The following is a 16,866-nucleotide window of genomic DNA, read 5'->3' on the forward strand; positions in this document are numbered from 1 at the left end:
TGATGCGGATGGTGTTCCTGTGGACGATGGCGATGCCACCTCCGGTCTGGTTGATGCGGTCCCTCCTGATGATCTTGTACCCGTCCGGGATGGCGATGGCAATGTCGGGTGCAGAGGAGGCGTTCATCCAGGTTTCCGTGAGGAAGGCGACGTCCGGTGATGTAGCGTCGAGGAGGTTCCAGAGTTCCACGGCGTGTCTGTGGACGGAGCGGGTGTTGATCAGGATGCACTTGAGGTGGTTGCTGCTGGTGTTTGTCTTGGTGGGTGCAGGGCAGGTTCGGAGGCTGGTGAACTTGCAGGTGCAGCAGGTGAAGGGTCCGTGGGTGCGTCTCGGGGTGGCTCAGCAGCAGGCGTGGGTCCGGCCGGCATTGAGTGCGTTGAGAGTGGCGGCGTCGTAGGTCAGTCGGGTCGTCTTGCCTTGGCGGGGAGGACCAGGAGTCCTGCCGCTGGGCGCGGGCCAGGCGCGGACGGGTGCAGACGGGCTTACCTTTGGCGCACCTTTGGCGCTCAATCGGCGCTCCCGCTGCGCGCGTCCGCTGCGCGGTCGCTCTGGGGGCGTCATAAGTAAGGAGCCGGGAGGGAGGAGCAGCTGGGTGGCGGGAGCGGGGCGGCGAATGGAATCACAGGGGGGCGGGGCCGCAGGGAGGCAGCGGCGGGAAATTCCAAGCAGCAGCGGGCAGCGGGAAATTCCCAGGAGCAGCGGGAAATTCCCAGGAGCAGCGAGCGAAGGAATCTGCAGGCAGGAGGCGGCAAAGGCAGGCAGGAGCGGCAGCAGTGAGTGGGGCGACCAAGCCCTGTGGAGGACTGAGCGGTCACACTCTGTGGTCCCCTTAAGTAAGGAGCCGGGAGGGAGGAGCAGTTGGGTGGCGGGAGCGGGGCGGCGAATGGAATCACAGGGGGGCGGGGCCGCAGGGAGGCAGCGGCGGGAAATTCCAAGAAGCAGCGGGCAGCGGGAAATTCCCAGGAGCAGCGGGAAATTCCCAAGAGCAGCGAGCGAAGGAATCTGCAGGCAGGAGGCGGCAAAGGCAAGCAGGAGCACTATATTAACGGGACATTGATAAAGAGAACATTCACATTCACGTATTTAGTTTAGGGATTCTTATTAACAGTAAGGGTACTTGGAATACACAGATAACCCTATGCAAGTTGAAATTTGTGAAAGTAGTGGAGGCTATTTTTAGATTCTCCCCACAAATTGGCAGAAAACCTGTACAGGAGATTCTGAAGTTATACGGTCAAAGTGCATTACATGGAGTTGTTATGGGGGAGCCCTATGGGGACAGACAGATTCCACTCAGATACAAACCCTTGAAAACAATTTTTTAAGACGCTGGCTAGCCGTACCTGCCTCTACCCCTTCCATTATCTTCCATAGAGAAACTGGCTCTTTTTATTTATTTATTTATTTTTGACATTTTTAAAGCGCACTGTTACCCGAAGGTGTCCTGGCGCTGAGTGATCACTAGTACAGATGAGCTGGTACTCCGCTTAGTGTGTAAAGAGCCATGTTTTAAGGGCTTTCCTGAATGAGTGCAGATCAGGAAGCTGTCTGAGGCTCAGTGGCAGCATATTCCAGGTCTTCGACTACTGCCAGCTCCTGTTCTGCTGACCGTAATGCTCTTACCGGCTTATACCATTGGAAGAACTTCATCATACATTGGGGGCCTAGGCCGTGCAGAGCCTTAAAAATTATACAGAGCATTTTTAAAATTATTCTTTTACGCACAGGTAACCAGTGTAGCTTCACCAGGTCTTGAGCTGTCGAGGCAAACTTGGGTGTGCCAGTAATCAGACGAGCTGCTGCATTCTGCAGAATTTGAAGTTTATTTAATAGCCCCTGTTGGGCGTTTAGCAGCAAGCTGTTACAATAATCTAGGCGGGACAATAATCTAGGCGGGACATCACCAGACCAATGACCACTGTCTTCCTGTGTTCCTCCGCCAGAAATGGTAGAATTTTCCGAATGGTTTTCAACACGTAGTAGGTGGCGGAGGACACTGCATTGATGTATGGCCTGAAGGACAATGAGTCATCCATCACAATGCCCAGGTTTTTAACCTTTGAAACCGGGGAGGGGGGAGCCCCCATTTCCTCTGGCCACCAGCGTGGGGACCAGAAGTTATCTCTGACCCCAAACAACATCACCTCGGTTTTTGTTGAATTGAGCTTAAGGCAATTTGTTGCCATCCAGGTGCCTATCTCCCGCATGCAGCCTCTAAACCTGTCTGCCGTGCTCTCTAGTTCTCCTGGAAGCAGCGACACCACGATCTGCGTGTCGTCAGCGTAGGATGGGAGATTAAAACCAAAGGATCTGATAATTGGGGCGAGGGTAGAGACATACACGTTTTCACATACACGATTTGATTAGTATGGCCGCTTTGAACTTGTGGCACCGCGTCTGGACTAGGGAAGAAACTCATTTTACGAGGGATATCATTTTAGACTGTCTGTCCCAAGATCAATGTAAGAAAATACCTTGGTTAAGTTACATCAGTGGTCTTTTAGATGAATGCAATTTTGCCCCAAACTGGAATCAACCAGAAGACATACAAAAAATGAGTTAGGTTGAATTAAAAAGGAGCCTCTTGATTGCTATGATTGCTTCAAGAGAAGAGGTCTTGAGCACCAAGATAACTGTTTTATCATATCTTGAAGGGCCAATTGCTATGGGTATTCAGCCATACCTCGTTTTTATAATCAATGTGCAGTATAGATTCTACCTAACCAGACTGCGGATGAACACATTATATTTTCTGTTTGCCTTTCCTAAGAGGGGCAAGTGGTGTGCTAATCTTCCAAACTGTCCATGTGATAGCATGTCCAAACAAAGTACCCTTCACTTTTTACTTTTTTGTAATTTTTATAAGAAACTAGGAAAACTTTCCATTGTCCTGTTTTTAAAAGTAAGTGCCTGTACTCCCTTAAAGCTGGTTTTCATTATTTAAGAAACTTGGATACAATATCAGTCTGTAATGCAGTACTTTGCTATATAATGTCGGCAATTAAACTAAGGAATGAACATGTTTACTTAGAAAATCTGAATTACGAAATATTATAAAGTGTATTTCCTTCATGATATGTATTATTGTTTAATGACCTTGTGTATTTTAATTATGCTAAGAAGCCGCTTTTTTTCTTTGTTTTCTTATTTTCATATGGATCTTATTGTATTTTATAGTATGCTTTTATGGACGTTTTGCATGATCCGAATAAAGCTTGATTTGATTTGATTTGAGACTAGATTTGTACAGTTGTGGCTCAGAGCGCTGGGACTCCCTCAGGTAGCCATGCGCTATATCAAGAATGCATACTAATAATAAATACAGGGATGGAGCTCTCCTTATAGTGCAGTATAGGGAACTTGTTCTTATACTTTACCGTGTAGAGATCTCTGCCCCGTCTGCAGAGATTTCCCTATGGTAAAGTCGAGGTTACTTTTCTCTATACTTTACCATATAGAGATCTCCACTCTGACTGCAGAGTATCAATTTTTGGTAAAGTATAGGGAAAAGTAAAAAAGTTTATGCAATTTGGAAAGAATTTGGTAAAATATTTCTCATGGTACACATTGATGTAAATAATGGTATTTATTTACTTTAAATTTAGAATTAAAGAAAAACTGGTACAACACTATTAGGAACATTTAGAAAGGTGGGCCCGCCACCAACAGCCCGTTGTTGGTGGTCCCACCTCCATAGCAAACAAGTTTTCCACCCACCACATTTGGATGGCGGGTGGCTGGGTGGCAGTCTGAGAGACCAACTGCCATGGATCCGACAGGCTTAAGGAGCCCGTCGGTCCATTGAAGAAGAAGAATGCCTACAATGGTAGGTATTACGATGTTCCTTGCTGCCGGCCCTTTCATGGCGATGAACCCGCCATAAAAAGGCAGGCGGAAAGGGAGTTTGGGGCCCATAGCAGGCCCTCTATTATGAGCACCGGGGGGCACCTATGGTGTCCCTATACATGTCCCTGCACCATGTGCCACGTAGTGGAAGGGATATGTGCAGTGTCCCTATTTTGCATTGCGGCGGGTGCTTCAGCCAGTAGCACCCGCCGCAATGCAAACTATAGACATTGCATCCACAGTGATGGCAGTCGCATCATGATGCCTATGTCAGGACCGCCGACAGCCTGTCGGTGGTCCTAATTCCTGTTAGAGTGGACTTGAGTCCACCCGCCATCCTAATCGTGCCCTCAATAATTTAAAATATTATCAATTAAGATTTAAAATATTTTTCTCCAGGTTAAGTTCAATAATACATTTCCACCTAAAGTAAAAACAATATTGTACACTAATAATTATTAAAAGTGATGCATAGAATTAATTAAAAGTAATTTGATTATATTTAATAGCATTTATGGTTTAATATTTTTTTTAAAGCACAACACTTTACTAAAATATGTTATAATTACATTCAAATATGTTTGTATATGTGTTTAATATTAAATAATAGTTATTATATTTATTTTAGCTATTTAAATAAAATTTACTTCAATTAACATTATTTCCTCATGGGCTGAATAAGGTGTGGTTGGTCTTGCAAGTTTGACAAAGCCTATCAATATGTTTGTGGACATTTGCAAACTTTGATCAAACTCATTCTCACTGTTGAAAAAATGGTCTAGACTTACTCCTGCAAAGTTTTCCCCCTCCAGACCTGAATGATATGAAAGGGACGGAGTTTCACCAATGGGATAGTATTTTTCTCTGTGGAAAAGGAAACGACTTGCCATTTCACCTATTTCTATGTTTGCTGGTTGTACAATTACAGACTGGGACAAGAGAGCATGGAAAGATGTCACATGGCATTCATATGAGTACGCCTGGAAATGTACTCCTGGTGCAGCTTTCTAGATTTACCACTGCAAATGGTTCTATAATGCAAAAAAAAGTCCAAAAGTACTTTATAGTGGAGGTGTAAACGTGTGTGCACTTTTAAAATATTGTAGGTGAATTGCACCCTATATGTGAAAGTAAAGTTACTCCACCCACTGGTCATTAACCTGGTATTGTGATATATTACAGTAGGGCCGAGCAGACCTACTTATCAGAGGCAGTCGCGGCCAGCATGACTGGCGGGTGGGGGGGTTGCACGGGGGTTGCGCGGGATGGGGTGAATTTAAAAATAAAAAAAAAACCTACCTTACCGGGTCCTGTGCCGCCTCCACCCCTGGCCTGGTCCTGCGTTTCCCTGCTGCTTTCCTTCTCTCCTGCCTCTGGCAGGACCAGGAAGAAGGTAGCCTCTCTCTCCTCCCCTCAGCCAATCACAACGCTGCAATGGCAGCGTTGTGATTGGTGAGGATGGCGCCCAGCCATGGGGAGGTCATTTTCTCTATGTAGGCTGCATGCAGCCTACAAAGAGAAAATCCAGAGTGCGCATGACTAGTTTGGTCAGCCCCAAAGGGTCGACCAAACGGTCAAGGCCTGTAACATTGGACAAGCCACTCCTCCCCGACCCGCCCACCCGCTCGCCCCCAACCAGGCATGCCCTTCTGCTTTCTCGTAGTGCCAGAAGTAGAAACATAAAACGGTATTTAAAATACCGTTTTATGTTTCTGCTTTTCGCACTGCAAAAAAGCAGTGGGACGACGCTCCTCTGTCCTAATGGAGTAGCCAACCCTGATCTAAGGCCTCATCAGACACACATCTCCTCGCTGCCAGCGTGCTGGTCAGTGGAAGAAGAAAAAACATGCCCCTGTCCAGTGTTGTGCACTCACCATAGACTCTCAGCTGCTTGTGGCTTTCTGTTGGTGTTCCACTAGTTAGTATCACATTTAATGTGTAGTTCCCGGTGTCGCTCGTCCGCAGGTCTCGGATGTATAAGGTCCCGTTGGGGTATCCGCTCTCCCGGCCTGTGGACTGGGGACCACTGGTAACTCCGAAACCGGGCACAACGTAACTGAGGATCATTTGTGGAGGTAATACTGCTGTCCCTCTGTACCACGAGAAAGTCAGTATACCTGTAGTGACCGATGCCGGCAGGGTGGCCGTCTCCCCCACTCTGGCAGTGACCACATCTGCCCCGGGACCCTGCCCCGCCATCAGATGGATCCAGACACTGAGCCAGGCTGGAAACAAAACAGAAAAGAGGAAGTTGAACCTGTTGGCGTGTAGGGTCATATATTAGAAATTGTTAAATTAGTCAAATGTAGACTTCAATCTGTCCTCTATCCAATGCAGAAGACAGGGATGATGGACTAACACTGATCCTTGCTTCGAGTTATTTACAAAAAGTGCGAGATTCACAAACTGTCCTCTTAATTCAGCTGCTCTCTGCAGATGCATGTATTCATTGTAATTCTGTCCTTACTGACAGCGTTATTTGTGACTAGGGTTGCCGCCTTGTTGTTTTATGAATCTGCAAAAAACCAGACTTAAGAGCAAACATGACTTTTAACAAAATTGTATGTATTCATTTTTAACATGAGTAAAAAGCATTCTGTTCATCATTTATTATTTTTGCTTTCGTCCCCCTAAGTGGGAAGGGTATGCCGAGATGTGGGTCCCTTGCTCACTGTGTTTCCGGTCCAGGGAGGACCTGGCCTGGCAGTTTGAGCTGAACTATTCCCATGGGGAACAGTGTCATAACTGATTTGCATGTGGATGGGTCCAAATTGGGGTGGCATGGTGAGAAAAAACAATGGATTAAATCCAGATATGTGACTTTGGGTGAATGTTTGCATTGTTCTGTATACTGTCTATCGCCTGTCTATTTTCATTTCTTATTTTGACACTTATGTTTTTTAATCTTTAATTATTAGTAAGGGATTGTTAACGCACATCTAGGGTACATTTAAAAGTGCTTTCTGTTTATATTTGCTATTTGAGGGATGTACAGACACGACAAAAAATACCAGCTTTAGGTGATTTTGCTTATTTTTCTACTGGCCAGGACATTACATTAACGGTGGTGCAGGTAGACAACCAGCTAGAGGCAATCCTATTTATAACACACACCGCACTTGGGGGTCTTCGCACCTGATCCTATCACCAGATCTTAAGGAGGGCCAGTTCAATCATAGACATTCTCAGCTTCTTCCTGAAGATCATATGTTACCTGTAGAGCATGGACGTCATTTAAGAGTCACCAGTGGTTGCAGTTGCAACCCTAAGACTGTAGTTTGTGACCCGCGGTAGGCTGCTTGAGACCCCTAGTGAGACAGAAGCCTGAGAGTCTCACGCAGAATACAGCCCTGCCACGTGCCTAGTATTAAGGGTTAACAGAACGCATTTGCAAAATTTCTGCGCATTACCGCGGGCTCCCTGTAACGTTGCTGTTACCATAAATGAGGACGCTGCACGTGTGAAGGGTTATCTGGTATTTATTAGTAATTAAGCTCTAAGGAGCGCCGAGCCGCCAGCACTGCTCTCGGCCTGAGCGCTAATCCTCTTTTCGCGCCTGCTGCGCGCGCAGCCTAACATGGCCGTCTGCACGTCACGTGGTGTACGTGACGTGCGAACACTAGAACGCGCCACTACATATCTCCCCTTTTTCCCATACAAAACTGTTAACTCACAGTACGCCATTCATGTCAAAGTCTCGGAACCAGGCTGGCTTGACCACCGCCTTCCCCCTCTGGGTCAGTCTCACCGGGGTGGACGGGGTCCTTCCTTCCTGACTCCATTCCCCGCACCTTTCCCTTGTTAGTGCGGCCACCTTACTTTCTCTCCAGTCCGTGTTGTCTTCACTGGCCAATGCCTGGTTGGCACCACCTGATCTCTCCTCCTGTTGCTCTCTGCTCCTCTCCTCGGGATCTGCCTCTGGATGTCCATGCTCTACGGTTTCCCCTTCATCGTTTTCCAGGTCTGCTCCAACTCTGTCCCAACTCAGCACTTTGTTGCATCTTGCCATGCGGTCCATAGACCATGTGTTTCCGTCGCTTAGCCGAGCTGCTCTGCCCAGCACCTCCTCAACCTGCATAGGTTTGCTGTACTTGCTGTCACCCTTCCTTTGTAGGGTGGCTAGCTTCACTCGCACCCATTCTCCCTTTTCCAATCCCGTCTCTTTCACGTTCCTCCTGTTGTTGTAGTGTTTCGAGTAGACAGTCTGTGCTTTTTCTAAGTTGGCTCTCACTACTGCAGGGGACCATTCGCTCATTATGATTTTTTCTTTCCATACTCGATTGTCTTGGGTGAATGGTACACGGCCCCTTAGTATCTGGAAAGGACTGTATCCTGTCCCTGTAGGGGTAATCCTGTATGCCCAGACCAAATGCCATAACTCCTTTTCCCAGTCCTTGTTGCTGGAGATGGCTGCTTGAACCGACCCCATTACCACTCTGTTAAATCTCTCTACCAATCCGTTTCCGGCTGGGTGATATATGGACGTGTGTTTCATCAGTATACCGTTTCTCTGCAAGAAATCCATCCATTTCTCTGACTTGAATTGTGGACCGTTGTCACTCAAGATGGACTTCGGGATACCTTCCCTCACAAATGTGTCGGCCAGGAACTTAACGATCGTTTCCGCATCCATCGCCTCACCTATTTTCAGTTCCGGCCACTTGGAATATCTGTCCATCAGGACACAGACATACTTTTGGACTCCTTGCGTGTCCAGTATTGGCCCCAGAATGTCCACCGATAACTCTTCCCATGGGTTACCCGGGAGATCAAACTTTCCAAGGGCAGGGCGTAGTGGTTTGAGGGTCTTATCTGCCCCTTGGCACTGTGTGCATTCCCTAACATGCCTCTCGGCCCTTACGTCCATCCCTGGCCACCAGTAATTTTGTTTAGCTCTCAATTTCAGTTTTGCTATTCCTAAGTGACCTTCATGGAGCATGCTCAATAGCTTGTGGATGATTCCTGCCGGGGGAATGACCTTCTCTCCCCTGTATACGAACACTCCTAGGTCATCCATCGACAACTCCTCTCTGACTTCGAAATAGGGCTTGAGGTGCCCTCGTGTTTGTTGCTTGTTTGGCCATCCTCTGGTGATGCCCGTCTTCACTTCCTCCATTATCTGGTCTTCCCTATATGATTCCTCCCATTCCTGAAGCCCAATGGTTTTTTCTTGGTCTTCTGTGAGCGCCACCATCTCTTCCGTTCCTGCTTGGTCTTCTCCACTCACGTCCGTAGCTGCTGCTCTGCTTAGATAGTCAGCTACCCTGTTCCTGCTGCCCGGGATATGTTCTACATCGTACCTAAATTCCAGTAACTTGATCGTCATCTTTGCAATTCTGGGCATCGCACTGGCATGTCCGCTGGACGTTAGTACTTTCAGTAGGGGTTTGTGATCTGTTCTCAACAAGAACCGTGTGCCCCACAAGAACTGCCTGAATCTGGTCATGGCCCACACTACCGCCAGCATTTCCTTTTCAATTACACTGTACTTCTTTTCGGTTTCAGTTAGCGTGCGGGAGGCGAAACTGATCGTTTCCATTCTCCCATGACCTCTGTCTTGCATCAGGACAGCCCCCAATCCTTTGTCGCTGGCATCGGTGGTGAGCACCGTGTTACCTTGGGGATCATACCCTTGTAGCGGTATTGCTCCAGCTACCTCTCTCTTTATGACTTCAAATTCATCTTGTGCCTCCTTCGACCAGTCGAATTCTGTGTTGTCCCTGGTCAGCTGCCTCATGTGGTGGGTCTTGGAGGCGAAGTGCTGGACGAATTTGCTATAATATTCCGCCATTCCAAGGAACGAACGGACTTCCTCTTTGTTGGAGGGAGGTGGAGCTTCACAAATGGCTTTCACATTGTCTGCTTTCGGGGTAACTCCTCGTACCCCAATTTCATGTCCCAAGTATGTCACGGACTCCATTCCTATCCTGCATTTGGACCATTCAGCTGTGAGGCCCTTACTCTCCAGGATTCCCAGTACTATCTCGAGTTTGTTGTCGTGATCCTGCTTGTCTTGTCCCATCACCAGGATGTCGTCCTGGAAATATTGGACGCCTTCGGTGTTTCTAAACAGTTGGTGCATTAGCTTTTGGAACACCGCAGCCGCTGAGGCCAGCCCGAACGGCATGCGGCAGAATTGGTAGCACCCAAACGGGGTGATGAAGGAGGTGAGTTTACGGCTTTCCGGGTGCAAAGCAATCTGATGGTAGGTGGCGGTCAAGTCTATGGTGAAATACCATCTGGCCCCCTTGGTTTTAGCCAGCATTTCCTCGATCCTAGGCAGCCGGAATTTCTCCACCACGATGCTCTTGTTCAGTTCACGCAGGTCGATACATAACCTGGCCTTCCCGCTGGGTTTCATCACTACTACCACCGGCGCGAGCCGTTCGGCACACGTGATGGGTTCTATGATTCCTTTCCTCTCCAGCTCTTGTAGTTCCTCTTGTACTGCGTCTCTTACTGCCAATGGTATATTCCTCACCTTGTGGGCAACCGGCACGGCGTTTTCCTTCAGGATTATCTTGTGGGCAAATTTCTCCATCCTGCCCACGGTGCCTCCAAATACCTTGGGGTGTTCTTCTTTCCATTTTTCTAAATCCGGCCAGGATGCCGGTTCCGTGAGAAGTATCTGTTCTTTGCCCCCTGGGTCCAGCTTGATTCCAAGGTCGCCTTGGTCAAGCCATCCTAGCACCGAGGGCCCCCTCTCCGATAAATAGAGTTTGCAGAACGCGGACCGGCCTCTGAATTTGAAATGCAACGGCCTGAACCCTGCCATGGGAATGCGGTCCCCGTTGTACGTCACCGGCCGGATGTCCAACTTCTCCAGCTCTGGGCCCAGGTGCGGCACAAAACACTCCTCCCATACTGCTCTCTGGACGATGGTGTAGGGCGAGCCAGTATCGGCTACCACGGTTGTCGGTACTCCTCCTATCGACACCTCCAAGACTGGTTTCATCGTTCTCTTGCCGTCGACACTCATTACTTGACCGTCCACATCTAATACCTGGTCCTCGATGTAGATGACTGTGACGACGTCTTCCCCCACTTCTTCGTCCTGCTCTTCGCTGTCTTGTCCAATGTACTTTACTACGCTCTTCGATGCCTTTTTCCAACATACCTTCTCGTAGTGTCCCACGATTCCACAGTACATACATTTGGCGCGGAACGCTGGGCATTTCCTGTCATGCGCCTCATGGGACCAGCTCCCACACCTGTAGCATGGCTTCTTGTTGTTTCCCGCTTGTTTGCCTAGTGGACCAGGGTTGCCTTGCCACTTGTTGTGTCCTTTCGCCCCCGACCCCCCGTACTTGAAATCTCGGCGTGGTTGCTCATCATCGACTTTGTTCACCATGGCAGTGGGCACCGTTTCCTTCCTCGTTGCTTCCGCACACCTTCGCGCTAATTCTGCTCTTTTGACGATCACCATCACTTCTTTTAGGGTGGTGTCTCCGCTGGCCCATAGTTTGTCTTGCAAGTTTGTCTTGCACGGCTGTGCACGTGGTGTGCATCACCACTTGGTCTTTGATAAACTCTTTTTCCCAATTGTCGTATTTGCACGTGGATGCTAGTCTCTTTAAGGCCACCACGTATTCTTCCACTGTCTCGCTTGGGCGTTGTTTCCTCTGTTGGAAATTAAATCAATCCACCGATACGCACACCGCCGGTCTGTAGTGCTCATTCAGGTCATCGATGGCATGGGCGTACACGTCGTCGTCCGTGATCCCTCTTTCCTTCGGCACCAAGCTCTTGTATATCCTCAGGCCTTCGGGGCCTAGATTGAGTAATAGGATTCGTTTTTTCCTCTTGGAATTGAACTCCTCCTCACTTTCGTCCTCCAAGACTCCTATGAAATTGTCTATGTACTCTCTCCAGTCCTCCCACTTCATCAGTGGCTCACTCGACCTGGGTAGAAATTGCACCGGCGCCATCGCATATCCCGCTTGCGCACTCATCTTTTCACTTTTGACCTTGGTTGGTGCGCTCCCCTGGTTCCTGGGACTGCCTGGCATGTTGTCCTGCTCCTCCTTACTTGTGTGCTGCTGGGGACTACTTCCGTCCGCCCCCTCGCCCTTTGGTGGAGGATCCAGCGCTGTCTCTCCGTCTCTCCGGTCGCTGTTTGATTCGGCGCACCTCGGCCTATAGCCGTTTGGTTGGGCGCGCTGTCTCTTGGGTCTTGGGTGGTGCCCCACCTCTACAGTGTCTATTCCTGCTTTCTCAAGTTTCCCTGGGCTCTGCCACGCTCCTTAGGGCTGATACCTGTGTGTGTTTCCATTTGTATTGTTCCCTTCTGGCTGGTCACTCCTGACGTCCAGCTCCTTTGCTCTTCTGGCTTCCCGTTCTCTTCCTTGCAGCGTGGCCCAGTGCCCCGGTGTGTTTGTTGGTTCCCTCGGTGGCTCCTGGTCTCGCTGTGCTTGGTGGGGTTGGTTCTGCTATCCCACCCTCGTCGCCATTGTAACGTTGCTGTTACCATAAATGAGGACGCTGCACGTGTGAAGGGTTATCTGGTATTTATTAGTAATTAAGCTCTAAGGAGCGCCGAGCCGCCAGCACTGCTCTCGGCCTGAGCGCTAATCCTCTTTTTGCGCCTGCTGCGCGCGCAGCCTAACATCGCCGTCTGCACGTCACGTGGTGTACGTGACGTGCGAACACTAGAACGCGCCACTACACTCCCCATATTGTCTCACAATGAAACTGATTACACTGAAGAGAATATTCTGTGCGCTTCATCGTAGCTGTGCATTTATTTCCACAAGACCGCTCCCGGAGCATTCATTGAGATTACTGGTGTGCTACTCCATTGTAAAACACATGTTTCTAAACGCAACCTGGTCTGGACCTTTGGAGCCTCCCTATGTTTGGTTAAATGTTGAGGTAAAGTACAGGGCTGGACTGGTAAGTCCGGGCACCGGGCACACCCGGGTAGGCTGGAGGGGGAGGGGGACGATTTTGTGACAGGGTGCCGGTTCTGTTGCTGGGGCCGATTTGGCCGTGGGGAACCGAACCCTGCGTGAGTCAGAGAACAGCCAGGCATTACATTCGTTTTCCTCCTTTCCTTTATTTGCTCCCCTGTGAAATGGTTCCAAAAAAGAAAAACACGTTTGCTGGAAACGTCTCTTTTTCTGACATCGGGGTGGGGAGAAATAAAACATTCTGAATATGAAAAATAACTAACTAACTAACAAACTAAAGCAAGATAGGGTTGTTGCAAGGTGGCCCGATTGATTCATTCCCACCTAAACCCATTAACGCCACTTTACAGTGTTTGCCAGAGAAGCGCTATTTTTGTTTTCTCATCTCTCAACATTGCTTACCCTGGGTGGGTAAGTGCACTATTTCTGGAGGTACTGAAATACCTGGTTGATGGGTGAATTGGAAAACAAAATATGTACAGCGTCTTTGTGTTCACAAACGTGGTCTTTTTGAACCATACTGCTTATGTTTTGTAAGAATATCAATAAATCAATCAATCAATCAATCATGTCATTTGTAAAGCACACTACATACCCGTGAGGTTCTCAAGGTGCTGGGGGAGGGGGGTGCTGCTACCGCTCAAAGAGCCATGTCTTTAGGAGTCTTCTGAAGGCCAGCAGGTCTTAGGTCTGCTGTAGGTGGGTGGGGAGGGTGTTCTATGTTTTGGCGGCGAGGTGGGAGAAAGATCTGCCACCAGCGGTTGTTTGTTGGATGCGGGGGAATGCGGTGAGGGCAAGTCCGGCGGAGCGGAGCTGGTGGGTGGGCTTGTAGAACCTGAGTCATCTGTTGAGGTATGCTGGTCCGGTGTTGTGGAGTGCTTTGTGTGCGCGGATGAGGAGCTTGAAGGTTATCCTCTTGTTGACGGGGAGCCAGTGCAGGTCTCTCAGGTGGGTTGTGATGTGGCTGCTGCAAGGGATGTCGAGGATCCGACGTGTGGAGGCGTTCTGGATGCGTTGCAGCCATCTCAGGAGTTTGGCCGAAGTTCCTGCGTAGAGGGCGTTTCCATAGTCCAACCTGCTGGTGACAAGGGCCTGGGTGAATGTTCTTCTCGTTTCGGTGGGGATCCACTTGTAGATCCTGCGGAGCATGCGGAGGGTGTTGAAGCAGGAGGAGGAGACAGCGTTGACCTGCTTAGACATGGAGAGGGTGGAGTTGAGGATGACCCCTAGGTTGCGTGCGTGGTCAGTTGGTTTTGGGGCTGTACCCAGTGTGGTCGGCCACCAGGAGTCAGCCTAGGCTGAAGGAGTGGATCCGAGGATGAGGACCTCCGTCTTGTCAGAGTTCAGCTTCAGTAGGCTATTGCTCATCCATTCGGTGATGGCCTTCATTCCTACTTGAAGGTTGGTTTTGGCAGTATGAGGTTCTTTGGTGATGGAGATCATCAGCTGGGTGTCATCGGCGTAGGAGATGATGCTGAGGTGGTGCTGTCGGGTGACATGGGCGAGGGGTGCCATGTAGATGTTGAACAGCGTCGGGCTAAGGGATGAGCCCTGGGGTAGGCTGCAGATAATTTTGTTGGCATCAGCGCGCAAGGGGGGTGGCGGACGCTCTGTGCTCTGAAGGATGTGGTCCAGTCCAGGGCCTTCTCTTGGATCCCGGCATCGTGTAGGCGTGTTCGTAGTGTGCGGTGGCAGACCGTATCGAAGGCGGCTGACAGGTCCAGGAGGATGAGGACTGCTGTTTCTCCGTTGTCTAGCAGGGTCCTGATGTCATCGGTGGCGGCGATGAGAGTGGTTTTGGTGCTATGGTTGCTGCAGAATCCGGACAGGGATGGGTCCAGGATGCTGTTCTCCTCGAGGTAGGAGGTCAGTTGTTTGTTGACGGTTTTCTCGATGACCTTCGCCGGGAACGGGAGCAGGGAGATGAGCCAGACGTTTTTGAGGTCCTTGGGGTCTGCCTTGGGTTTCTTGAGTAACGCATTGATCTTGGCGTGCTTCCAGCTTTTCGGGATGGTTGCTGTTTCGAAGGAGATGTTGATTACTTTCCGGTGATGGGGTGTGATGGCTATGCTGGGTTTGTTGAATATGTGGTGAGGGCATGGGTCTAACGGTGATCTGGAGAGGATGGTGTTCATGGTCTTGCTGGTGTCCCTGTTGGTGATGCTGGTCCAGGAGAGCAGGCGGGTGGTGCGGGTGGTGGTCGTGGGGGCGGTGGTCTCAGTGGTTGTCGGGCGGTCGTGACATTGAAGCTGTTGTGTATGTCGACGATCTTGCGGTGGAAGAAGGTGGCCAGCGAGTCGCACATGTCTTGCGAGGGTGGGATGTCGTTGGTGTTGGAGCTGGGGTTGGAGAGTTCCTTCACAATGTTGAAGAGCTCTTTGCTGTTGTGTGCGTTGTTATTTATTTATTTATTTATTTATTTATTTTGGAGTTTTATATAGCGCTTACAAGACCCGGGGGAATCAGAGCGCTTTGCAGCATATATATAAGTGAAAACATAAGCAATAAAGTACAGTGAGAATCACGAGGATATTGGGTACCAAGAGTAACTAAGGCATTGTCCGGAAGCATAGAGGTTGCGGTTCAGGAGAAATTCTTTTAGTTGTCTCTTGAAGATCGTGAAAGAGGGATTTGTCCTGATGTGAGTAGGGAGAGAGTTCCAGATTTTTGGGGCATTCCCAGAGAAAGAGCAGGAGAGGGCTTTTTGTTTATGTCTTTTTGGGGGGATTAAGAGGAGTGAGTTGGAGCTTCTAAGGTTTCTTGTTTGACCAGCTTTTGTGAGTTTGGCAGCGAGGTAATTCGGTTTGCCTGTGTGCAAGGCTTTATGTGTGAGGCACGCGGTTTTGTAGGCGCAGCTTGCTTCGATGGGTAGCCATTTTAGGGCCTGTAGAGTAGGGGTGATGTCGTCAAATTTCCTGGTCCCTGAGATCATTCTTGCTGCAGTGTTTAGGGTGGCTCTCAAGGGGGCTGTGTGTGTTCTTGCTGTCCTGGTTAGAGTGGCATTACCATAGTCAAGTCTGGAAAGAACTAGAGATTGGGTTGCAGTTTTTAGGTCATTGGGGGGTATGAAAGGTTTGATTTTGTTGAGGAGTTTTAAGTTGTAGAGGGCGCCTTTTGCAGTGGATTTGATGTGGGAACTCATGTTGAGGCTTGGGTCTAGAGAGATCCCTAGTGATTTGACTGAGTTTGCTGGAGTGAGTTTGCAGTTTAGAGAGGTAAGGTGGTTTAGCCATTCTTGGATCTGAGCGGGTTGCTAGTGATTTGAGAAGACAAGGATTTTGTTTTTTTCTTGGTTGAGTTTGAGGTGGTTGAGAGTTAGCCAATGTTCTACTTTTGAGAGAGTGGAGTTTAGGCAGAGGATGTCATTGATGGAAGAGACTTCGAGGTACAGCTGGGTGTCGTCAACGTAGAGATGGTAGTTGATGATTGCTTGGTTTAGAGTGGCAGTGAGTGGTTCCATGTAAATGTTGAAGAGTGTGGGGGAGGGAATGAGCCTTCAGGAACACCTCGAGTTGAGGGGGAGGTGTCGGATATTGAGTTTTTGATTTTTATGAGTTGTGAGGGTTATGTAGAAATGAGGAGAACCATTTTAGGACATTGACATTAGCTCCTACGCGTTTTTGAAGGGCGTCTAAGAATAGCTTGTGATCAACCGTGTCAAAAGCAGCTGATAGGTCGAGGAGGACAAGTAGGCAGCACTTGCTGGAGTCAAGAAAGTTGTGAATGTCCTCTGTAATGCTCAGTATAGCGGTTTCTGTGTTGCATCCTTTTCTGAACCCAGATTGGTGTGAGTCGAGTAGGTTATTAGATTCCAGGTTTTGGTTCAGTTGGGAGAGGACACATTTCTCCAGGATTTTGGCTAGGAAAGGGAGGTTGGTGATGGGCCTAATATTTTTGAGGTCATTTGGGTCGGCCTCAGGTTTTTTTAGGAGGGGGGTGACTTGGCCTAGTTTGATGCAGTCGGGCATCAGTCCGTTGTTTAGAGAGCTGTTGATAATCTTTGTCCACAGTGGGGTTAGGGTGAGGTTGAGGTTCTTGGCTAGGGAGGTGGGTAAAGGGTCTGCAAAATGGTTGGAGGGTTTGGAGTTAGCAATCACATTAGTAATGTCC

The 16,866-nt window shown here is 49.0% G+C and overlaps 1 protein-coding gene across 1 annotated transcript in view; it reads right to left on the reverse strand.

The window, feature by feature from the left end:
• The window catches only part of LOC144767949 (cell adhesion molecule CEACAM6-like), a 483,576-nt gene that overhangs the window by 365,692 nt on the left and 101,018 nt on the right, over positions 1 to 16,866 (reverse strand). Inside the window, exon 2 of the mRNA XM_078651301.1 lies at positions 5,722 to 6,072. Within this exon, the coding sequence (XP_078507427.1) occupies positions 5,722 to 6,046 (325 nt within the window). The 5' untranslated portion in view covers positions 6,047 to 6,072. The remainder of the gene's footprint in view (positions 1 to 5,721; positions 6,073 to 16,866) is intronic.

This window comes from Lissotriton helveticus, chromosome 7, assembly GCF_964261635.1.
Source record: "Lissotriton helveticus chromosome 7, aLisHel1.1, whole genome shotgun sequence".
Lineage (NCBI taxonomy): Eukaryota > Metazoa > Chordata > Amphibia > Caudata > Salamandridae > Lissotriton > Lissotriton helveticus.